Consider the following 25,339-nt stretch of genomic DNA (forward strand, 5'->3'; position numbering starts at 1 on the left):
AATTGCAAACTCTTATTGGCAGGAATTATAACTTGAGTATCAAGTTCATTAAAATGGACACTGACGGATGGAATGGATAAATCTTATCTTTGTTTCTTTTGACTGCTTTTGTTCAAATTGCTAAGATTATTTTATAGACAGATGGGAGGAGAGACACAAAGGCTTTGGGTTATCAAAGAATTTATGTGCTTTTATGGGCCGTTTCTCGTCGCATTCCTTCCACTGCGGTGCTCATCTGAGCACAGGGCTTTCTTTGAAGTGTGAAGGAGATTCAGAGTTAGATTAATTTCACTCAGTGCCAGATCCCGGAAGGAACGAGGTCCTAGAATACAGATGGCCGTCAAATTAAAGCACGGATGCTTGAAAGCTACAAGTTCAAAGTCTGGGCCCAACTGTCCTTCGATATTAAAATAAAATGGAACAACTAGATTATGCTGAGCTAAATTCAGGCATAAGGCATATTTGATGTTCCTTTTTCATAGAGAGAATCTTAGGGTTCTGTATCTGCTTATATTAGTATGATATAATGGCCTTATTTTAATTTCAGATATGGTTTAAGAATATTTCACATTATTAATCCATCACCCTAGATGGGTGTTTCCCTGAAGGTTGCTCCTGCGACTCTTTGATGAACGTGTATAGTGTCTGAGACATTTTTTCCCCCTCAGGAAAGCCTGAATATCATGAAATTAATCCACAGAGTTGTGTTTGGGTTCCCAATATACTTTCCTTTATAAAATAGTTTAAATTTTTATAAATAGTTTAAATTTTCTCCTCATGAGTTATTGTGGTATTCCACATGGAAATTTGGGATGGTCATCGCATCGGAACCTGACAGGTGTTGCCCTCACTGATGACAGTCTGAAGCTCTGTGAGGGCGCCAGCAGTGTGTCTGCCCTGGTCTGAAAGCTATCTGGACACATAGCTTGTTCAGAGAACCAGTTGGGAGCTTTTTGATATTTCATGAACTTTTAGAGCTGATGTTTTATTTATAAACTCTCATTTCTTTAAGGCATCAAAACATTTCCAAATATATCACACTGAAAGCTCAGTGGCAACCGTCTCTATGTAACATTCTCCGCCTCTGCTGGTCCTCTTGTGATCTGGGGAATGGCCACTGTGAAATATGCATCCATGAGCTAAAATAGTTAATCTGAGTTCGAACAAATCACTCATTCATTCAGTAAATACGTAATTGGGTGCTTATTATGTGCACTTTTCAAAGTTGTGAACATGTTGAAACAAATAACATTGCAAAAATGCCTGCTAAAAAGACGTTTATATTTTATGATGAAAGAGAAACCATGGATGATTTCCCCCCATCCCCCCAGAAGTGAATTTGCTTGTATATTAGAAGGAACATGAGTGGCAGGGAGAAAAGTGTAGCAGGGTAAGAGGTGGCTGTCACAAATGTACACTGGATGGTGGAGACGGGGTTCTTTGAGAGCGTGACATCCAGTTTGGCGATGCGTCTTGAGAGAGTACAGTCAGGAACCATTCCGAAGGCCAGAGAGAGCTGAGCGGGTACAGAGGGCAGACGGGGGCGCGAGAGTGGCGATGCTGAGGTTGTCAGATGGAGATGCTGCTGGCAGCTGCATCCCGTGAGGTCTCGGAGGCCACATCTGAGTCTTCGCTTTTTAATTTGAGTAAGAAAGGGAACCGTTGGAGGGTTCTGAATGGCTAACGGCCACAATCTTACCTGTTCGGCTGCTGTGCTAAGAACAGACTCTTAAGAGGCTGCGAGGGAAAGTAAGGCGACCTTAGGAAGCTATTGAAACAACTAGACAAGTGACGATGGTGGCTCGGGTGGCAGTGAAGGGGAGGACGATATTTCCAATACAGGTAAATGAACGGACATCCAGCAATCATTAAAGCTGGCCGTATGTGGGATGCTGTTAAAACAGCTGAAACGAGACATACATATCTTCTTGTTTCCTTTATTTCTTTTTGTCCCACTGTCTTCGACCTCACCTCTTTTTTAAAATTTTTAATTTTTCCTGTTTTCTTTTCCGTAGAATTGTTACAATTTGACTGCATGTATACAACATATTGCATGTAAATATATATACACAATATACTGCACATTTAAAAAAATTACATATATGTACTGTTCACTGTTTCTAAGAATGTTTAGAGCATTAGCTTTTTCAACTTACATAGTTATCAAAGGAATAAAGCCAACCACAAAATAAGGATTAATTCAAAAAGATACATACACCCTGATATTCACAGCAACATTCTTTATAATTGCCAAGATATGGAAGCATTCTAAGTGCACATCAACAGATGAATGGGTGAAGAAGATGCAGCATGTATATATATATATAATGGAATACAACTCACCCATAAGAAAGAAGTTTTGACCCAAACTCTTCCACAAAGTTCTTGGCACCTTTCTGGGGCTTCAAGATTTTCCACGATTATCCCATCCTTGCTGTCTGTCACTTCCGTTTCTCTCCTAACCAGTTCTGTGCCCTGTTCCCTGGGCTTCTCCCCAGCTAGTCTTTCTGAACTGATCTCAGCAAATGGTTCACACTCCGGTGTCACTGATCGACAGAAGCTTCTTTTTCATGCCCTGGAGAGTATGTGCATTTTAGCCGAGGAGGGCTTAATGCAGTTGAACTCAAGGAAGAGACTTTTCAAAAGAAAAAGAAAGCAGTGCTTCAAGCTCATGAGTTCAAACCTTGGAAGTTTCCATCACTGAAGGAAGATGAGTTTAAGAACCTAGCATATTGGAAAAGTCTTCAGGGAATGCCTGGAAATGAGGAAGAGGGTCTCCAATCAGCCAGGTTCCTATAAGAGTTGAACAGCAGATGAGGGACCAAATTTTTTTTCATGTCCTCTGAATCTTTTTATGATTTTCAGTTAAGTACTTCAATTTGAGTCAACAAATGTTTGCTGAATATTTGTTCTTTGCCAGGTTGGTTTAAGGTGTTGGAAATAATATAAAATCTCTCCTCTAAAACACCTGTCAGGCTAATAGGGGTGGCAAAGTCTCGTAATACAAGGACATACATGCTATATGTTTAGAGTGCTGGAAACACAAAAAGATAAATGAGCCATGGACAGGGACCTGGGAAGAGTTGTTCAGGGAAGTTTTCTTCGGAGCTCTCACCCCCTCGGCCAGTTGGTTGCCCCCGGACCTGCACTGTTAATCAGGGTCATTCTAGAGGTTGTGCCCTGCCGGTCATCCAGGTGCAAGGCGGGTGGCTGGGCAACCTTCTGTGGATGGGATGAGGGCTTGACTTGAGCTTCCATCTCGGGGAGACTCTGACTCGGGCAGTCTAGACATGATCCCAGAGGAGCAGGAAGCATGCATTTGGAGGGATGCTTTGCTCCATGCCCGTGGATGCTTCTAGAAAGAGAAGCCGGGCAGGTGGTGGGACGCTCTTCACCAGGGTCGCCTTGTTCGTTTAATCTCAGGTCCTGTCATTCACCTGTGCTGAAAGTATAGCCATGAATTCAAATTCCTGATGCTCAAGGCAAATAGTACCGTTTGTTCTGAGATCTCATAGGTCTTTATTTCTAGAGTCTGTGGTGGAATTTCAGGCATCAGCAGTGGGGGGCACAATAGCGGTGGGAAATATCTTCTGAAGAGGAAGGCTTTGCTCTTGTTATTCCTACACTCCCACCCAGGATTTACGTTGCAATATCTAGCATTGCCCATAAATAGAGTTGGCTCTCATCAACTTACGTGCAAAATGCCTTTTCCTTTTTCAAGCCTAAATTTTGCCCTGCACCTGTAAGAAGTGTTTATTGAATGATGACTGAAAGTATAGATTGCAAACTGGAGTGATGACAATAGTTCTCATTGATTTTTTTTTTTTTGCCAGATGCAGTCAGGCTGGTCATTTCTGTGATTAGCTGATGGTGATTCCAGCCTGTAATATTTCAGTCTGTTATTCAAGTTATAATTATCTTGACTACAGTTATTTGCAATTTTAAACCAAGGGTGGGAAACCAGTGAATTTGGTTTAATACAGGGAAGGCTGGAAATACTGAAGAAGAATATTGTTAAGATAACCCAGAGGAAATATACCAAACACAAAAAAATGTCTCTTATGGTAATAAGAATGATTTTCAGATTGGAAAGGAGAGGCCACATATGTCTGAGAGATGCATAAAGCCTAAGATAGATGAGGAACTAGAAAAGACGTCGAGTTGCCCTAAATAAGTTTATATCCCCTACTCTAGATAAATTGTATCTCAAAAACTGGATGAAATTTCTAATTCTATTGCAAAACTCTTGTAAATGAAGGGAAATAAGAGATTTACCAGGAAAAAGAAGCAAACTGTGTGTTCCATTTTTCAAAAAAGGTAAATTCTGAAAATTACGTCCTATCTTCTTAGTTTGTGAATGTTTGTAAAAACAGTTATAACTGGAAGTCAGGCATTTTCTTCAAGCAGTAGACATTTATTGAAAGCATTTCAAGTTCTAGCTTTTGTGATGTCTTTCACAATATGAACAAGGAGAGATAGTCCAGGTGTAGTGATGTGTTTCTGTGAATTCACTTTGGATGCTTAATCCAAAGCATCGTTGAGATTGCTCTGTCTCATCACCCATTTCAATTTTCTGCATGTTATTTATCTCTCTATGATTTTTCTTTTTCTTTCTCATGTATTTGTTTGTTAATGGTTTGTCTCAGTTTATTAAGATGTAAACTCTAGAGAGTAAAGTTTTCTTGTTTACTGTGGAATCTCCAATACTCAGAGCAATGTGTGTTACAAAACAGACACTCTACAATATTTTTTTCCACATTTTTTTATTGAGTTATAGTCATCTTACAATGTTGTGTCAAATTCCAGTGTAGAGCACAATTTTTCAGTTATACATGAACATACATCTTTCATTGTCACATTTTTTTTCGCTCTGAGCTACCACAAGATCCTGTATATATTTCCCTGTGCTATACAGCATAATCTTCTTTATCTGTTCTACATTTTGAAATCGTAGTCTGTCCCTTCCCACCTCCCTCCCCCTTGGCAACCACAAGTTTGTATTCTATGTCTTAGTCTGTTTCTGTTTTGTATTTATGTTTTTTTTTTTTTTTTTAAGATTCCACATATGAGCGATCTCATGTGGTATTTTTCTTTCTCTTTCTGGCTTACTTCACTTAGAATGACATTCTCCAGGAACATCCACGTTGCTGCAAATGGCGTTATGTTGTCAGTTTTTGTGGCTGAATAGTATTCCATTGTAGAAATATACCCCATCTCCTTTATCCAGTCATCTGTTGATGGAAATTTAGGACCTTTCCATGTCTTGGCTATTGTAAATAGTGTTGCTATGAACATTGGGGTGCAGGTGTCATCCTGAAGTAGGCTTCCTTCTGGATATATGCCCAGGAGTGGGATTCCTGGGTCATATGATAAGTCTGTTCCTAGTCTTTTGAGGAATCTCCATACTGTTTTCCATAGTGGCTGCACCAAACTGCATTCCCACCAGCAGTGTAGGAGGGTTCCCTTTTCTCCACGGCCTCTCCAGCGTTTGTCATTTGTGGACTTTTGAATGAGGGCCATTCTGACTGGTGTGAAGTGATACCTTGTTGTAGTTTTTGATTTGCATTTCTCTGATAATTAGTGATATAGAGCATTTTTTCATATGCCTATTGATCATTTGTATGTCTTCCTTAGAGAATTGCTTGTTTAGATCTTTTGCCCATTTTTGGATTGGGTTGTTTGTTTCTTTCTTGTTAAATTGTATGAGCTGCTTATATATTCTGGAGATCAAGCCTTTATCAGTTTCATTTACAAAAATTTTCTCCCATTCTGTAGGTTGTCGTTTTGTTTTACTTATGGTTTCCTTTGCTGTGCAGAAGCTTGTAAGTTTCATTAGGTCCCATTTGTTTATTCTTGCTTTTATTTCTATTGCTTGGGTAGACTGCCCTAGAAGAACATTTTTGAGATGTATGTCAGATAATGTTTTGCCTATATTTTCTTCTAGGAGGTTTATTGTATCTTGTCTTATGTTCAAGTCTTTGATCCATTTTCAGTTTATTTTTGGGTATGGTGTAAGGGGTGTTCTAGCTTCTTTGATTTCCATGCTGCTGTCCAGTTTTCCCGGCACCATTTGCTGAAGAGACTGTCTTTATTCCATTGTGTATTCTTGCCTCCTTTGTCGAAGATTAGTTGACCAAAACTTTGTGGGTTCATTTCTGGGCTCTCTATTCTGTTCCATTGGTACATATGTCTGTTTTTGTACCAACACCATGCTGTCTTGATGACTGTAGCTCTGTAGTATTGTCAGAAGTTTGGGAGAGTTATTCCTCCAGCCTCTTTCTTTTTCTTCAGTTATGCTTTGGCAATTCTAGGTCTTTTGTGGTTCCATATAAATTTTATTATGATTTGTTCTAGTTCTGTGAAATATGTCCTGGGTAATTTGATAGGGATTGCATTAAATTTGTAGATTGCCTTGGGCAGTGTGACCATTTTAACAATAACGATTCTTCCAATCCAGGAGCATGGGATATCTTTCCATTTTTTAAGTCTTCCTTAATTTCCTTAATGAGTGTTTTATAGTTTTCCATGTATAAGTCTTTCACCTCCTTGGTTGGATTTATTCCTAGGTATTTTATTACTTTGAGTGCTATTTTAAAGGGGATTGTTTCTTTACTTTCTTTTTCTGTTGATTCATCATTAGTGTAAAGAACTGCAGCTGATTTTTGATTTTTGAACGTTAATCTTGTAACCTGCTACCTTGCTGAATTCTTCAATTATTTCTAGTAGTTTTTGTGTGGACCTTTTAGGGTTTCCTATGTATAGTATCATGTCATCTGCATATAGTGACACTTTTACCTCTTCTTTTCCAATTTGGATCACTTTTATTTCTCTCTCTTGCCTGATTGCTGTGGCTAGGACTTTCAAGACTGTGTTGAATAGGAGTGGTGATAGTGGGAAGCCTTGTCTTGTCCCAGATTTTAGTGGGAAGCTTTTGACTTTTTCACCGTTGAGTGCTATGCTGGCTGTAGGTTTGTCAGATACAGCTTTTATTATGTTGAGATATGTTCCCTCTATACCCACTTCGGTGAGAGGTTTTATCATAAATGGGTGTTGAATTTTATCAAATGCTTTTTCTGCATCTATTGAGATGATCATGTGGTTTTGGTCCTTTCTTTTGTTGATGTGATGTATTACATTGATTGATTTGCATATGTTGAACCACCCTTGTGTCCCTGGGATGAACCCCACTTGGTCATGATGTATAATCTTTTTTATGTGCTGTTAGATTCTATTTGCTAATATTTTGGTGAGGATTTTTGCATCTATGTTTATCAGTGATATTGGTCTGTAATTCTCTTTTTTGGTGGTGTCTTTTCCTGGTTTTGGTATCAGGGTGATGGTGGCTTCATAGAATGAGTTTGGGAGTATTCCCTCCTTTTCAGTCTTCTGGAAGAGTTTGAGAAGGACTGGCATGAGTTCTTCTTTGTATGTGTGGGAGAATTCCCTGGTGAAGCCGTCCAGTCCTGGATGTTTATTTGTAGGGAGGTTTTTTTTAATTGCTAATTCGATTTCATTTCTAGTGATCGGTTTGTTCAAGTGGTCAATTTCTTCTTGATTCAGTCTTGATGGACTGTATGTTTCCAGAAACTTGTCCATCTCCTCTAGGTTATCCATTTTGGTTCCATATAGTTTTTCATAGTATTCTCATATGATATTTGTATTTCTATGTTATTTGTTGTAATTTCTCCATTTTCCTTTCTTATTTTGCTCACTTGTGCTCTCTCTTTTTTTTTCTTTGTGAGTTTGGTCAGAGGTTTGTTGATTTTATTTACTCTTTCAAAAACCAAGCTTTTGGTTTGATTGATTTTTTTCTATTTTTTTTTTAATTTCTATTTTATTTATTTCCTCCCTGATCTTTATTATTTCCTTCCTTCTGCTGACTTTTGGGGTTTTTGCTCTTCTTTTTCTAATCCTTTTAGCTGGTGGGTTAGATTGTTTATTTGAGATTGTTCTTTTTTGAGGAAGGCCTATATCGCTATAAACTTCCCTCTTAGCACTGCCTTTGCTATGCTTCATAAATTGTGTGTGGTTGTGTTTTCATTTTCATTTGTCTCAAGGTATTTTTTAATTTCAACTTTGATTTCCTCATTGACCCACTGGTTTTTTAATAGCATGTTGTTTAATCTCTATGCTTTCCTTTTTTTCTCCTTTGTTTCTCTGTAGTTGATTTCTAGTTTCATGGCACTGTGGTCAGTAAAGATGCTTGAGATAATTTCTATCTTCTTAAAATTGTTGAGGCTTCTTTTGTGCCCAAGTACATAATCAATCCTAGAAAATGTTCCATGTGCACTTGAAAAGAATGTATGTCCTATTTTGGGGGGGTTAATGCTCTGAAAATATCCACCAAATCTAATTTTTTTATTGTATCATTTAATTTCTCTGTTGCTTTATTTATTTTCTGTTAATGTGGTGTTAAAATCTCCGACAATGATTGTATTCCCATCAATTTCCCCCTTTATCTCTGTTAGTAATTGTTTTATGTACTTAGGTGCTCTTATATTGGGTGCATATATATTAATGATTGTAGTATCCTCATCTTGTATTACTTCTTTAATCTTTATAAAATGTCCTTCTTTATCTCTCTTTATGGCCTTTGTTTTGAAGTCTATTTTGTCTGAAATCAGTACTGCTACACCTGCTTTTTTGGCTTTTCCATTTGCATGGAATATCCTTTTCCATCCTTTCACTCTCAATCTATATGTGTCCTTCTCCCTAAAGTGGGTCTCTTGTATGCAGCATACTGAAGGTTCTTGCTTTATTGTCAAGTCTGCCACTCTGTATCTTTTGATTGGAGCATTTAGTCCATTAACATTTACAGTAATTAATGATAAATGTGTGTTTATTGCCATTTTGAACTTATTTTTGCAGTTGATTTGGTATTTCTTCTTTGTTCTTTTCTTCTTCCTTTTGTGGTTTGGTAATTTTCCTTTGTATTATCTTGGATTTTGTTTAGTTTTTGTGACTCAATTGTAAGTTTTTGGCTTGTGGTTACCCTTTTTTGTAAGTCTGTTAACCCATTAGTATAACTGTTTGTATTAAACAGATATTAATATAATCTCAAATCCATCCTACTGAGAACAAAACATTTAAAAAAAAAACAAAACTCTACATTTTCTTGCATCCCTCTCCCACTTTTAATGATTTAGATGTCTTCTTTTACAATTCTGTGTTTATTCTATTTGTAACTCATGGTGGTTATCACCTTTCTAGTTATGAGTTTCTCATTTTTGTAGCATCCTGCTTCTTTTCTTTTTAGAGTAGACCTGTGAATATTTCTTTTAGCATGGGTTTAGTGTTGCTAAACTCTTAGTTTTTGCTTGTCTGTGAAATTCTTTATCTCTCATTTTATTTTAAAGGATGGCCTTGCCTGATAAGCTATTCTAGGCTGCATCTTTTTTTCATTCAGGACTTTGAACATATCTTGCCACTCCTTTCTGGCCTGTAGTGTTTGTGTAGAGAAATCAGCTGAGAGCCTTATGGAGGTTCCCTTGTAACTCACTCTTTGTTTTTCCCTTGCTGCCTTTAGGATCATTTCTTTATCCTTGACTCTGGCCATCTTGATTATGATGTGTCTTGGTGTGGGTCTGTTTGGGTTCTTCCTGTTTGGGATCCTCTGAGCTTCCTGTATTTGGATATCTGATTCCTTCTTTAGGTTTGGGAAGTTTTCAGTCATGATTTCTTCAAATACCTTTTCAATCCCCTTTGTTCTTTCTTCCCCTTCTGGCACCCCTATTATGCGTAGATTGGCAAGCTTTATATTATCCCATAGGTCCCTTATATTGTTTTCATTGTTTTTTATTTGTTTTTCTCTCAGCTTTTCTGATTGGGTGCTTTCTGCTGTCCTGTCTTCTAGGTCACTTATTCGTTCCTCTGCATTACCTAGTCTGCTTTGTACAGCCTTTAGGTCAGCTCTCATCTCAGCAAATGAGTACTAATTCTACTTGGCTCTCCTTTATAGCTTCAATTTCATTTTTGACATATTTTATATCTCTAAACACTATCTCTTTTAGTTCCTTCAGTACTTTGATTACTCCTTTTTTGAAATCTTGATCTAGTAGGCCATCAATGTCTATTTCCTTGATTGTGCTTTCAGGGGATTTCTCTTGATCTTTTAATTGGGAGTGGTTCCTCTGCTTCTTCATATTGCTCATATCTCTGGCACTGTGGCTTAAGGAGTATCAGTTATCTAGTTCTCCTGGAGACACTGTGCTCTTAATGATTTTATTGAGAGGTCTTTGTGTCTTCACCCTGTTTTGCGAACTCAGCTTGCTGTTTCCAGAGGCCCTGTGTTGGCGCCCTCTTCTGTGCTGCTCCCAGTGGCTGTCGGCTATCAGATTGCGCCCCCTCCCAACACTAGGTCAGGTGCTGCTCTCCTTCGCGATGGGTGGGTGGGTCACTGCCCCTCCCGATTCCGCAGTCAGATGCTGCATTTGTGGGGGAGGTAGGTGGGCGGATTGCTCCGCGCCCCCTCGTAGCATCGCGGTCAGGTGCTGTGTTCCTGCCAGGAAGGCGGGTGGGCACCTGCCCTCCCCCAATGCTGGTCGCTCTGCTGCTCTGTGCAGCTGCCTGCTCCACCTCAGGTGGGCGCTCCAAAGGTGGGTTTGGGGAAGACCACGGAACCGCCCCGCCATGGCTCCATTCCAAAACTCAGCTCCTTGTTTGTCTTGGTGGCACGAGTTCTCTGAGGTACCGGGGCAGAAAGATCCCATCTGCCTCAGGCTGTAAACAAGTTTCAGTCCTGCCTAGAGGGTTGCGGAGCCCCCGGGTGCGGATTTAGGTCTCGGCCCCACCCTCGCTGGGGTGCTGTGCACAGGAGGAGATGGTGGCTATGGCTGCGCCTCGCCTCTCTTCTCGCAAGAGGACTCCCCCTGCAGTCACCCAGGGCTGCCTCAGTGCAGCCGTCCCTGTCCTCTATCCGGCTCTGGCGGCCTGTCCCGGCCCCACCTGCTGGCTTGCATCTAGGGCTGGGTGTCGTGGGGACCCTTTGTGCCCATTTAACTTGGTTCTGTCAGTCAAGGGGTGCTTGGGGCAGATCCAAGACTCAGAGTCTCCGCCTCTGTCCCGCTGGCATCTCTGTTGGAGAGGGGGAGACCCAGCGAACGAGTGCCAGTCCTCCTTTGCCCCTCCCTCTCCGTCGGACTGGTCCCACACTGTTTTACTTTTTCTTCTTTCTTTTTTCCTTTTCTTCTGCCAGATTCGTGGCATCGTTGTCTTTTGAAGAGGGTGACGTTCTGTCGGAGTTCAGCAGGTGCTCTGGTTGGCTGGGTGGGTCCGTGGATGTGAGTTTTGGTGCATTTGTGGGAGAGGTGGGCTACGAGCCTCCTTCTTCTCTGCCATCTTGGCCCCTTCCGACACTTGATAATATTTTGCTGAATGAATCCACTAGTTGAACTGCCATATCCAAATAAATTTACAAGACGGATGAATGCCTACTGGGTTAGCAGAACCCAGGAAGCAAGAGCTCCATACCTTTGGTACGTGACACAAATGAAGATAAAAATGACATGCCTAAAACATTTAAAATTTAATTTAAAATTATTTAAATATAGAAATTATTACTGTGATAGTTTACAATGACAAACCAAATCTAATTAGTGAACTTGGATAGAGATAATGCCTAAAGTCCTATTTTTGGATCTAGAGAAGGAAAAAAAAAACTCCGTAACTTTAGGATGGAGTTTAATTTCAACAAATGTTGAAAAAAACATGAAAGGACTAGGAATTTTAGGTGATAGCACCCTCAGTATGATCCAGCCATACAGAATGGCTTCAACCTCACGCCCCTGTATGTTCTGAACTCAACACAGAAAACAAGGAGGCAATGTCAATTATTATTATCTTCAGTGTATTAATTAAATTTATTGTCAAATCCATGTAAGTGATGATGACATTGTACTTTGTGTTAAAATTACACCTAGTTAATCACACCTCTTAAACATTTAAAAGACTATTGACAAAGGAAAGGGATAGTGAAATGCTTCAGCTGAGGATGGGTTGGTGAAACAGCAGTATAACCATCACACAGGAAGAAGCTCTTAGCCCAAGCAGGGAAACGTAGGACCAATGGAGTAAGTTAGCAGGGAGCATCCTCTGGCTAAATATAAAGGAGGATTTTGTACCAATTCTAAGAGTTAGATCCAAATGTGCCGCCTGGGGGAGGTAGGCAAGTGTTCATGGCGTGACTGAACAGAGGATCAGAGCGATTCACGCTTTGGGTGAGGGGGTTGAACCAGAATGCCTTCAATGTCACCTCTGAATCTAAGATTATATGACACTGCATGTGTGAGAACAAGATAGCTCTCTGTACAAGCTTCTCCAACAATCTTCTTCAGGGCAGCTGAAGGTAGGAGATCAAATGTTATAAATGGTTACGCATCCCAAAAGGCGGGGTGAGGGCATGTGGTAGATCAGTCCACAGCTGTTGAGCTGGAGCGCCCGTGTCCAAATCCCAACTATGATTTAGTAACTAGTGACCTCAGGTGAGTTTCTTAACATTGCTCTCCTGTAGTTTCCATATACAAAATGGATATAATATAGTATCTACATAATGGTTTATCATGATCCCTAAATGAGATAATACACATTAAGCTTTTAGAAGGGTACCTGGTTTGTAGTGATTGTTAAGCTATTATTATTATTACAACCATGATTACACTTAAATATGCATAGAAGCCTCGTGGAGTGTTAATCATATATTTTATTTTGCATTATTTGTCTGTTGAGATATTCCTTGGGAGCAAATAGTTTATGGAGAAGTGTGGGTAGCTGGACCCCAGAGCTGTTTTTTGTTCTTTATCTGCTGTTGTCAGCTTAGATAAGTCACCTGAGCTCCCTGCATCTCCTTTTCCTAATGACTCTTTAGTTACAGGGATTCTGCAGAATTCAACGAGGCAAGAAGTATTATTTGCCTTGTAATAAATGTCAGTTCACACTCCCCATGAAGAGATGGCATTTCACTTTTGGTCCTTATCCCAGTCCATGGACGCCTGGAGACCAGGTCATAGCAATGCAGGTTCTATATAGAGAATTAGGGCTTTGAAGGGACCAGAAGCTTGCTCCCTCCAGGTCTGGACTTTTGATTTTTTTTTTTTTTTTATTCCTACTTGAACTTTCTTCTACGGAAAATGAATGTGCCAGCCTCTTACCTTCCTCACGGCAGTTTAATTAAGGTTTCATCAATGGCATCCGTAAAACTCAAGGTTTTATTTTCACTTGATTCTCTGTCTTCTTCTGTAGATCTTTTGGTGTGCTTTTCACAGGGACTACGACAGCCTGGCGCTGTGTGCCAGTTTCCCGCTGGCTGGGGCTGGGCCCTTGGGGAAGCTACCTGAGACAAGAGCGTTTGAAGTGAGAGGAACCTTGAACTTGGTTAAGCAGCTTGGGACCCAGAGCAGGATCAAAACCGGGCTTTTGATTATGCATAGCAGCCTGACTTCCACAGCTTCCTCATGCTCAACCCTCTCCTCCCAATACTCCACAAAAGTGAACTCTGTTCTCCGAGTTTTACTTAGAACTCAGGATGTTTTATCATTGGTTTCGTCAACATCAGTGTATTAGAAAGTGCAGAAGACAAAGTGACGAGGTTTAAAAAAAAATCAGTTTAAGATCAAGAGTGTGAATTCTAATATTTTTTCCTTTATGCAGTTAAATTGCTGATATTACTGCTATTCGAAATATGCTACTTATTAAAAATTATGGCTTAATTTTATGTATTCTGATTGTTTGTTATGAACGATGCAAGAGGGTGTATGAAGACTTCAGTGAAACTCATTGGCACAGTGTTTAATTATGACACTATTAAAAGGAACGGCTTTCTTTTGAGAATCAAGCCACCTGCCCCCAACACATGTATTTACAGAATAGTACTCCTATGCGTGAATGCTGCTAGTGAGAAATGTATATATAATTTTGTACAAATGGATGTTTTTAGGTTCTGAAACTAAATAGCATGGAATTACCTATAACCTCTAGGCTGATAATTTACTGTGATAGTCCTTTGCTTCTCATGCTAAAAAAAATTAACATGACGAGCTGATTTTTTTTTTTTCTGTCAAAAATAAGTTGTTCAAGCGTAATCAGTATTTTCTTCATTTGATAGCCTGGCATTTAACTTGGTAGAACTAGTCTACAATCGTGTCAGTTTTCCTCCCTTTTCAACCCACTCTTGCTTTCTGGTTACCATTCTAGCAACACAAGACCAAGTCCAGCTACAAGGCTTTCGCAGCAATCCCTACAAACACACTGCTTTTGGAACAGAAGGTCAGTGTTGGCTCAAAAGCAGAGTGAATCTGTGTTCTGTCTTCTAAAAATTTCTAATGTCATTTTTTTGTGGTGGTTCTGTTTTTTTAAAATTTCGGTTTTCAAGTTCTGCCTTTACTAAAATAAAACGCTGCTCTTAGTCTAGGATGATGTGGTGAAAGCATCTTGGTGAACAGAACTGGAGACACTGTGGATTTGTCAGTCGAGGCTGGGGATGAGTGTAGAGTTTTCCAAGCCACTGCCAAGCAGCTCTGGGAAACTTGACCTGGATTTGGATACAGTCGTTTTCCTTTGGAATTTTAAATGGTTGTTTCAAGAACGTCCATCTCTACTCATATTGATGAACAGAGTAGAGGTAAAATGGGGCTGCACTGTGGGCAACTGGCCACCTTTAAAATTTGGTGATGAACAGTAGCTTCCCCAGGACAGAAATATATGAGCTGAGCATCCAACGTAGCCGCTTAGATCCCTGCATGAGCTGAACCTCTTCATCCACACTCGCCAGCCACGGCTCGTACCTCTGTGAGTGGGCAGGAGGGTTGAGATCCTTTCCGATGACCCAGCTGCTTTCACGTGGCTCTAGGACATTTTTATTTGCTGTGGAGTTGTTAATTACAAAGTTACAGGATTCTGCTTCAGTAGGGAAATTAAATTAAAGCCTCTTGTTTAATCAGCACATTACAGATGTGCAAACGCAGCCCCAGTGGAGGATCACATCAGAATTGAAGTGAAATCAGTTACCAAGTCTATGAAATTATACATTTCCTATGTTATTTTTATGATATTTATTTAGGCAATTTATCTTTTACTGCCTTAAGCCCCCCCCTTTTTTTCTGTGCAATGATTGCAATGATAGTGTTTCAAATAATGTCATTATTTGTCAAAATGTTACTGTTTGCCCACCAGGCGGTATTTCGACCACTGGTTTAGAAATCTGTGTCTTTGTTATTTTAGCATGATCTGGAGAATAAAATGGTTGTATATTCTCTTGCCTAAGAAGTAGGAAATGTTAATGGGAAATGCTAAGCAGTATATAGCAGTTGGCTGTGTCTTTTGTATCATGTATCTCTGAGAACTAATTCCAAATTATCCACATGGGGTCCAGAGTCTATGCTCTATATATGTGAATGCTTTGAGCTGGGCAGGGGTGTCACGTGGCTGCAGGCAGATCTGTAGCTTTTTCTGTAGCTTCTCTTGTGAATTTTGACCTTTTACAGCTCACTGAAAGACGAGGTGGGCTTAACCATCAATTTCAGGAGGACGCAGGGAGTGACACCTTCACCAGATGCCCCTTAACCCTGCTGTCTAGAGTTACCGGGTGGAGTCATAGCAGAAGTGTTCCCTCACTGCAGACCCTCTCCATTTCAGATGGACATTTCCAAAATCTGGTCACCGAAATGGGAGCAGCTCTCCCACTCAACAGCTGGGCAAAGAGAGTGGGGCTAGTGTGTCCTGGTGTGCTTCCCTCAGGCTGGTCTCTCCTGACCCAGCCTGCTCTCCCATACCTGTGTCATTCCACTATTAGTCACTTTCTATTTAGAAAAACAAGAGTTAATTTTTCTTGAAATGTCTTTGTAAGGGAAAGCTGGATGTCACTATTGCTTCCAGAATCTCTGCCTACCAGCTCTCTTCTCTTCCAATTAAGTGGAGTTTTTAGAGGTGGTAACCTTTTGGTCGTTAAAATGAAGAATGATTAGCTTAATTCCCAGTTTTATCACAAACTAATTTCATAAATGTATATGCTGATGTGGCTTTACATCTCACCTCGTGCAAGTTCATGTGCGAGAGGTTTTGTTTTGAATCAAACATGCTCTTTGGCAAAATGATTTTTATTTTTAGTACAACCAAATGGAAATATCATGATATCTCATTTTAAAATATCTGTATCTAGTGTGCATAATTCTCTCTTGCCTAAGATAAATTGTTTGGGGACCATCAATATTTGAATTGTTCAAATGTCATAGGATATGACATGATGTTAGTCTTTAAAAATACCACATTTTGCGGGGGGGGGTGCTGGCTTTTCCATGTTATATATTCCTCAATGAGACACTTTATTTTGTAAGACTTTTTAAATAACAAAAATACCATCCCATGATTAGATGAGAGTTTATTTCTATTTTCAGTAATATTTCTTGAATGATACTGTGCTGTTTCTTTCATGATTATAATTTTAAAAAATAAATCTGGCAATTTAGACTTTTTAACCCATCTGTTTATACAATAGATCTCATTCTATGCCATTAAAATCAAAGGGGCTTATTTCTGAATTGAGTGGACTATTAAGGCTGTAATCATCAGAAACTCATCGATTTGTGGAAGGAGTAACATTTTGGAATATTTTAAATTGCAGAAGCTTTTCTGAGGTCACTCTAGTATCACACAGAACAGCACAATTAAGGGACAACTTGATGATACGGTGTCATTACAATATCCTCTTAAGGTCTCTGTCATGGGACGCCTTGAAAATAGAACTAACATATTTAATTCAAGTCTTAAGATAGTTCAGCAAATAATTCTCTCCCCAAACCAGATTTTTTTTCTACTGCATTCTATTTGATAGCATTTAGTATAATTAATGAGTATAAAGGTACTTTTAAAGGCAAAATTTTCTCCAAATTGAAATACAGTCATCCTTTCCAATCAGACATTAAGCTCTCATTGAATCCCTGCATTGATTTCAGCTTTAATCACCCCTCAATGAAGCCCATAATTTTCAAGGGAGTACATTTTGTTGGCAGAGGACATTAGGTTTCTGGTACTTTTGTAATTTATTGTCTGCATCAAAACTTAAATGTATAGCTTATTCCATTTTCTATCATTTTCCCCCCCTGTGAACGTTTAGGAAGGAAGCATTTTTAGCTGAAGTCTTAAGTAAGGCTTTACAGGAAAAGATGAATGTCAGGCATCATATTTTAATGTGTTGGCATCCAGGTCCTTAACCTAATCTCCTGCCAATAGTCATCCTCTCCAAGATTGAGATGAGGATGTAGTACAAGTGATTATAAAGCAGGAACAAAATAATCAAATCAACTTATATTTGTGAGTGTCCATGGATCTTATTACAGTATGTCCAGCAATATATTAGGTCATTTTGATATGGGCATTATTCTTTAGTCTTGAGGTGTGTCCTTTTTGGAGAACGCTAAAGGTCTCTCTCTCTCATTGACTAATTCTTCTTCTTATCATCTGGGTCTGATAGCAATAGGTAGAAAGTTAAAATTAAATGGAAGGACACATTTTCATGTTCTAAGTAAATGGATGATTGTTTTTAGTGTGCAGTTGTATTAAAGCAAGGAAAGATGAAGGAATATTTCCATGAGATCAGATAATATGGCTTTCTATTGTCTCTCAATAATATTCTTCAATGAAAGAATATACTTTTTCCCTTGAATACATTTAAGTTATCTGTTCCCTTCCTGACAAGGATTCCTCAGGATAAATTCAAAGCTATGGTAGGCACTGCTTTCCAACAAATGGCATTGCTATGCATTTAATTCCTAAGCTCTGTGCATTTGAAAGAATTCTGGAGTAGCTCAGGTTTGTTAATAGCACATATAAGTTGCAGGATTAGTTATTTAAATGAAAGTTATAGGATAAAAGTTATTTTAGTTTTCCTGGTTGATGGCAGATAAAGAACAGCCCTTTTGAAGACAATAGTAAAAACTGTGCTATAAAAACAGGTAATGGTTTGAGATATCTTGCCAATCATCAAGTCAATTTATTTTAAGTTGCCAGTTTCATTTTTTTTAAAACATGAATTGGGAAACTCCAGTCTGATTAAACATATGTCTTCGGATGAGAAGATTTTAAAATCTCTACAGGTCTCCAAAATTTAACAAAATCTGGTTACTAACTTAGCATATGGTCTAGACTAAAGAGACATCTCTTAATTTAGGTTAGTTCAAGAAGTGAGTGTGTTCCCAATTTCTTTAGCAGTGGAGAAATGCCCAGGGCCCAAATCTGTATTAATTGGCTCTCCCTGGGTAGTTGTCTACCATGCAAATGTCTCTTTTAGAGCACTCACTAAACCATGTTTAATTATATGTATTGATTGGTTTTTTCCTACTAAAACTATATCCTACTACTAAAATATAGTAGTTTTTGTTACGTAGCTGTTGAATGAATCAATTTAGATTGCACCTGAGTAGGTCTCTAAAATTTCCAACTTTGTTCTACAGGATTTCAAGGCAAATTTTGGCTCACAGAATTATAAAAATAAAGGGGTCTAGTGTATGAAAATTGGGATGATGATAATTAAAAGTTTTGTGGGGTGAAATAAGCTTCAGCAATTCTAATTCCATGGAAAAGACATAGAGGACCTTCTGCTACAAGGAATGTCAGCTGGTTTTAGACTTGGCACCCATTAGCGATGAGAGAATACAGTCACACCGGCTGCCGTATTGAGAAGTCTAGTGTTCTGGTGTGTCATACACTGAGCTAAATGCTTTCCTATCCAAACTCTGTGAGGATTTTGATGCTCCAAGATGTCAACTGAATCTCCCAAAGCAGCAGGGCTAGTAAGATGCTGAATTGGACCTCAGTGCGGATCTCATTATCCCCCGGCTTTTCCCTGCTCACCATGCAACTGTGACATCAACCAGCTAAAGTGAAGTAATGAGCAAGAGTTGATGGTTTTGGATGTTTTGGGATAATTTTTTTAGCACTTGCTAAAATATATTTAAATAGTCATTAAATTAGGGCAACAGATGTGTTTTTTTTTAATTTTTTTTTTTTAATGAGGAACAATGAAAGAAAATTGGAAATGACTTAGTTCTGGTAAGACTTAAATGAGTGAAGGATGACAAACCAGCCCAGTTCCTTGAGTTACTGAAGAGATGAGGTGAATTACAGGGCAGACGCACCGGCTGAAAATAAGGAACACCCTTCTGATGTCCTTGATTAAATGAGGGAAGAGCAGGGGGGCTCTTGTCACTGAGGCTTGAGTTTGAAACTGGCTCTAATGGTTTGCAAAAACTACTTTCCTTCTGTGTGGGAGAGACAGACATTTAACCCTCCAACAATTTTGGGATTAAAAACACCAAGTAAATTTCCCTCCATTCTTGAATTTTTTTAGCCAACCATGTGAAAATAATCTAGCGATAAATACTTCTAGATCTTTAAAGAAGCTGTACTTTTGTGTATCTGGAGGCCCCTTTGGCTTCCAGTGCACATCCCCCTCCTTTTCTTCTGATCTGAATGATCTTCAGCCCTAAATCTCCAACTAGATAATCGAGCTGAGATTGATTTGCTGAGAATATCTCTGATCCTACCAATGGTTTTGTGTTAACGACTGAAAGTCAAGCAAAATCTTTGTTGTCCTCAGAGGATTTAGTCTCCCAAATAGCTGATCAGGTTAACAAAATGTAGCAGCATTTAGGTTTAGCATGGTTTATTTTTGGAGAATTTGATCATTACTAAGATACAATAACTTGCCCATGAAATTTTTGAAACCCAGTCCAGTTAGGCATCACAAAAAGCTTACAAGCCCTCTGAGAGCCTTCTTCCTTGGGAAGCAGTTTACTTTCTAACTCTATTTAGAGTGCAACTAATTCATCTTATCTTCAGATTTTCAGAGCTTAATCTTATTTCCAAAGAGAGCAGGTTAGACTGACTCAGTATGTCTGACTTTAAAAGTGTTTGCGGCTCTATCAGAATCGCTCCTTTTGGGTGGAGAACACACGTTACAGCGTGCGGGCATATATTCTCATAAAGACTTTGATTAACAATGCTTGCTCTTTGTTCTTGGTTCTTAGTCATAATGGCATGCCGAGCTCAGAAACCGTTTTCTTCTGGAAGTCAGATTTCTATGTCTCTTTTCAAAAACCGTGCCCCAAAGTTGGTTGTGATAAGCAAAACATAACCACTTTTAATGAGAACATTTCTAACTTACATTAGTAAAGGATCTTTAAAATATGATTCAAAGCCCGTCCCATATATGCCTCACTTGGCTGTCATCTCATTTAGTAGAAAATATGTATTTTTAATAAAAATCTTTTATTGGAAAATATTCTGAGAGAACGTCACTCAATATGAATAAATCTAAAGAAACATCACTGCAGTCCTGCTAGCTATGTTGTCAAAAAGCAATCTATGGTTAGACTTCTTGTTAATGGACAATTAATGTATTTTTAAAAAATACATTCTTGTACCACAGAGGAAAAGAACCCTACTTTTTTATGGCTGCTAGAAGGAATGGATCAAGATGATATATTTGACAGAGAACTCCTTGTCAATAAAAAAAAAATCAATTCTAGTAAATTTCAAGGCTATTTAAACTCAAAACAATCCCCCTTCCAAATTTTAATGCAGTTTGAGCATTGTGTCCATTTCAAAGTTTGAGCATTATTGACATTTTCAGCATTACCAGTAACTTCCTTCATTTTCCAAGGATTCTGAATACATAGCTTTTTAAAATTCTTTGAGTAAATTTCAGGATTTGAAATAGCATAAGAAAAGCTGTGTTTGCCTGTAATAAGTTCCCATGGGGAAAGCAGCATCATAATCCTATTTGATTTTGGCTGAAAAAAAAAAATTTGCTCATTATATTAACACTGATCACATGCTCAGATCTCTAATGGTGAAAACTTTAATTGAAATGTGGGAAAAGAAATAATTTGTTATTTAAAATATTCAGAGTTTAAACTACTTCTCTAGAGCATTTTACCAAGGCATATTAAAATCATATTATTTCTATGGTTCATTTATTCATTTAAATCTATTTATCTGTTAGTTTGCACTTTCAATTCATCCTAATCATCTTTCCTGAGCTCATATCATGTGCTCTATCCTGGGACTACAAAGATAGATACCATATTTTCCTGATCGTAATAGAATAAGTGGTCCAGTAAGGAAGAGATATGGTTGAAGAGGAATTATGATAAAATATGCTCTTCACAAACTAGGAAAAGAAGTGTTTTCTCTTTTTTTTCACACAAAGGTATTTACCCAAGCTTCTGTCCAACATCTTATTCCTTTTACTAACGGTTATAAAATAAAGATACTTGCTCTTCTATTTAACCTTTTACTGATGGCTTTAGGCAATAAAAGAAGAAAGGAGAAACAACAACCAAGAAGCAACAGAGAAGAGAAGAAATGAAACTGCACTTACTATAAAATTTCCTACATAGAAAATCCAAGAGAATCTATGAGATCACTAAAATAAATCGGACAGCTTACCAAGTTCACTGGATAAAGGGAATGATTGAGATATAGCATCAATAAACAGAGGATGATTGTTTTTTTAAAAAAAGGACAGTGTATACTTGTAATCCCCTAAATAAGATAACTGAGAATAATGAAATCAAAACAAGCAGGTACATGGACGAGAATTGTGAATAATCAGCAAGCATAGGAGTGATGCCCAACCTCAAAAATGATCGTGGAAATGTGACCTACAGCCAACGTGAATATTTCATGTACATCAGGATGCTAACATTTTTTTTTTAAGTCTGAAAACAGAAACTCTCATTCCTTGCTACTTTAAGTGTAAAATTGTACAGTTTTAAAGAGCAATTTGAGTATGTCTGATGAACTTGGCTTTTATTACACTACCAATGCAGCTACTTTAGTCTTAAAACCACAAATATGTGTGTAAAGAAATCTGTGCATGAATGATAGTTGTTGCAGTTTGTAACAGTGAAAACTGGGGTGACCCTAAATATCCAACTCGTTTTGCTGTGGAATATCCAGGTTTTGGAATCGTATGTGGGGTTGAAATGACCGAAAAATGGATAAATACATAAAATAAAAGGGTGGGAGGGAACTTTTGGAGGTGACAGATAGGTTCATGGCATAGACTGTGAGGATGTTTTCACACACAGATACCTATTTGCAAACTCATCGGTTGTATGTTAAATATGTACGGGTTTTTGTATGTCAATCATACCTCAATAAAACTTAAAAAAAACAACAAAGAACAGAAAAAGCAAGTTCCAGAAGCATGCATTATACTTCCATGAAATTAGGAGAATTGCCCAGAACAACCTTTTATGTTATTCAGTGATGTACGCATACATTAATCGGAAGAAAAAAGAAAGACATACACTTGACAAGCGAAATGGAGGAAAATGAGGAGGGAGGAGAAACAAGAGGGGGAAGAATGGCCACTGGCTTCTGTTGTTTTGCAATATTTTACTTTGTAATCTCCATGGGACTCTACAGTGAACAAGAGTTTTATCTCATCTCTTTACATGTGTCTGAAATACATCACAATAAATAAAAAGTGTGTCCCATTTTGAAAAATTAAGTGTCCTTTGAGGCCAAGCCTGATGAATAAGGTAGCTAAGACTTTTTGAATAGAAATGATGAACAATGAGGCAAGATTTCCTTCTTGTGTGTGTTGTGTTTCTTGTAAACCAGCCCTGAAGCATTTCTCTCAATAGATTTGTGTTCTTTTGAGAAATGACTATATCACTTTTATTTCTCTGTGTAGCTTCCCAAGGTGACTTCTTTGAGGGGACAAGGCTCATTTGGAGGCATACAGTGTCCAAGTTCTAGTTTCTGCGCTTAAAAGCTCAACCTCTTTTATTCCAGCACCTGATAATTGGAGATACTCATCCCATAGGAGAAACTAGACAATTGTGGGAATTATCTCTGTGTCAGAGAATAGCTTATCAGATGATCCAGAGGTTTTTTTTTTTTTTCTCGGAAATACTGAGCTATATCGAGCTACATGTACTGAGCTATAGTTGGGATTCAGACTTTTCTACTACGTTGGTATCTGCCTGAAAGCCTCACACGAGAACTATGTCATTTGTCATCACTAGGCACTAGATGAACCGGCCAAGACTGAGAGCATCCCCAGGGACAGCACATTAGACCCACCATTGGAGGTAACGGCTTCAGACCACCCCTGCTTTTGAAATGCGATCCCCAAAACTCTTGCTAACCCACTACCTGGTTTCAATTCTTCCAGTTGTGTTCCCCTGCACAGCTCAGGCAGCAAACTGAAGAGCTCTGTGCTACCATTGATAAGGTCTTACAGGATTCCTTGTCTATGGTAATGCCTTAGACTAGAACGTGCAATCAAACCTTTGCTTCGCTTCTCTTCATTTGCTTCTGCTTGACTAGGATGGACGCATCACAGCTTGTCCTTTTTTTGTTTTTTTTCCCCCCTAGCATTCTTCTGATTCGCCTTCAAGTTCCCTACAGACATGGTTGGGTTCTGACACAATCAAAGTATGTATCTATTTAATATAATTTACTGAACCATAAGAGTTACTAGATCAGTGAGGTTTAAACTTCAGGTCAAGGCTCAGTAGCGATTTGGGACGTTAGTGGACAGCAACCAGCATTTTTGTTTTGTGTTTTTTGTTTGTTTATTTGTTGTTAGCAAACAGCATTTTAAAAATATAATGTAAGATATGTAAGAATGTAAAATATCAGACTCTATTCTTCCAAGTGTTGAGGAGGTATTATTGACGTTTATTTCGGCTTCTTTCTATGTACACGTATAGGTATGCATGTATGGGTTGCAGTAAAATCTATTTCTAACTATGGGTCAAGTTCAAAATAGAAAGTCAAAGTGTTAGCCTGTGTTGTTACATGTTGGCATTTAACATGTGGAACCGTATGGAGAATTTGTGACTTAATTTCTTCTCAAGCCATAGCTTCAGTCCTTATGTAATTCACAGCCCTTAAAATTGTAGAAGAGGAAAAATGGAGTTATAGTCTAAGAGCTTTCACACAGGTATTATTTCTGAAATTCTTTTTCTTTTGGTTCTCTGGATTAATTTCATTGTTCTTTGACTCAGAGAGACGGAGTCCTGGGTACTTTCGATTGTTAGAGGACTGCTAAAGCATTCACTGTCAGATTGAATATTTACATATGTCCTTCTTGTAATGTAGCCATTTTCGTTTGTTGGGATAAAATATTACATGTCTCCAAATTATTTTTTGAATGCTTAGTACAGATCTACTTATCCAAATTTCAAAATGATTGTGCTTTTTCCTTAATGGCTAATTGTTCATTTTTTTCTGTCAGTCTTATTTTCTCTCTTGGAATTAGTATCAATACTTTTTGAACAAAGTTGGACATTGTATGTATAAAGTAAATTTTAAATGTACAGAATTGTCTATAACTAAAAGAGTACTCCTATTTTCAATTGGACCATTATAGACAAATATCCTCTAATAATAATGTAGAAATCAGGTAATCTACCACTGTCAATATTAAGAATTATATTTTGGTAGAGAGGACCTGCAAATAGGTAATTATAATTTCTATGTTTGTAATCTATTTTGTTGTGTATTCTTTAAGTCTTTTAATCTGAAAATAGAAAACTTTGATTTGCCAAGAGCCGCTATATAAATTTTAAATATATACTGTTCTCATTTCATTTGTTGAACATATAAAAATACCCCATATTACATTAAATATAATAGGAATAGGACTTAAGAAGTAATGTGTGAATAATAATCTGTACTATTGATTTATTTAATATATAAGTAATGCTTGTAGTGTCAAAATACATTATTCTAGGCCATTCAATTTAAAGTAGTTATTTCATTTAAGAAATATTTATCAGGTGCTTACAGTGGAGATGACAGTGAGCAAGGTGGAGTAACCTGAGGGGCAGACTTGGATGTAGCGATGGGAAAGGAGGATTCAGTCTAAGACCAGTATGGAAAGATGCCAGCCATGGAAAGATCAGAGAGAAGAGCTTTCAGGCAGAAGAGTAAGCATGTGCAGATCTCATGGCAGGAAGGAGCTTAGTGTGTACGAAGACCAGTGTGGGTGCAGTAGAGCGAGCCCGGGTGAACAGTGTAACACGAGGTGAGAAGGTGGGCTGGGGACAGTGACGATACTTACATGGCATGCAAGTTCGGATTCCATGGAAAATGGGAAGATATAAAAATATGGGGGGGAATACTATGAAATCATTGAAAGAGATCCTGATGGCTGCTGTGAGGAGGCTACTGAGGTCAGAGGAGCAATGACGGTGGCCTGGAAGGGGTGGGTTCAGAGGAGCTGCAGAGAAGCCCTGGGTGTGAAAGGCGCTGCAGGCTAACTTGGGTCCGGGTGTGCTGGGGAAGGAGAGCAGAATCATGGAGGGGCTCCCGGTCCTTGCCTCCAGTG

At 38.5% G+C, this 25,339-nt stretch overlaps 1 protein-coding gene across 18 annotated transcripts in view; it reads left to right on the plus strand.

The window, feature by feature from the left end:
* Positions 1-25,339, plus strand: part of MLIP (muscular LMNA interacting protein) — a 206,378-nt gene that overhangs the window by 110,323 nt on the left and 70,716 nt on the right. For 13 of the 18 annotated variants that reach the window (XM_074348941.1, XM_074348925.1, XM_074348927.1 and 10 more), the window contains 4 exons: positions 14,188-14,259; positions 23,028-23,093; positions 23,177-23,260; positions 23,380-23,439. The exons of 1 other annotated variant lie outside the window; for it this stretch is intronic. In XM_074348941.1, coding sequence (XP_074205042.1) covers positions 14,188-14,259; positions 23,028-23,093; positions 23,177-23,260; positions 23,380-23,439 — 282 coding nt within the window. The remainder of the gene's footprint in view (positions 1-14,187; positions 14,260-23,027; positions 23,094-23,176; positions 23,261-23,379; positions 23,440-25,339) is intronic. 4 more of the 18 variants (XM_074348929.1, XM_074348928.1, XM_074348931.1 and 1 more) reach the window with 4 other exon arrangements.

Source organism: Camelus bactrianus, chromosome 20 (assembly GCF_048773025.1).
Source record: "Camelus bactrianus isolate YW-2024 breed Bactrian camel chromosome 20, ASM4877302v1, whole genome shotgun sequence".
In the NCBI taxonomy this organism is placed as follows: domain Eukaryota; kingdom Metazoa; phylum Chordata; class Mammalia; order Artiodactyla; family Camelidae; genus Camelus; species Camelus bactrianus.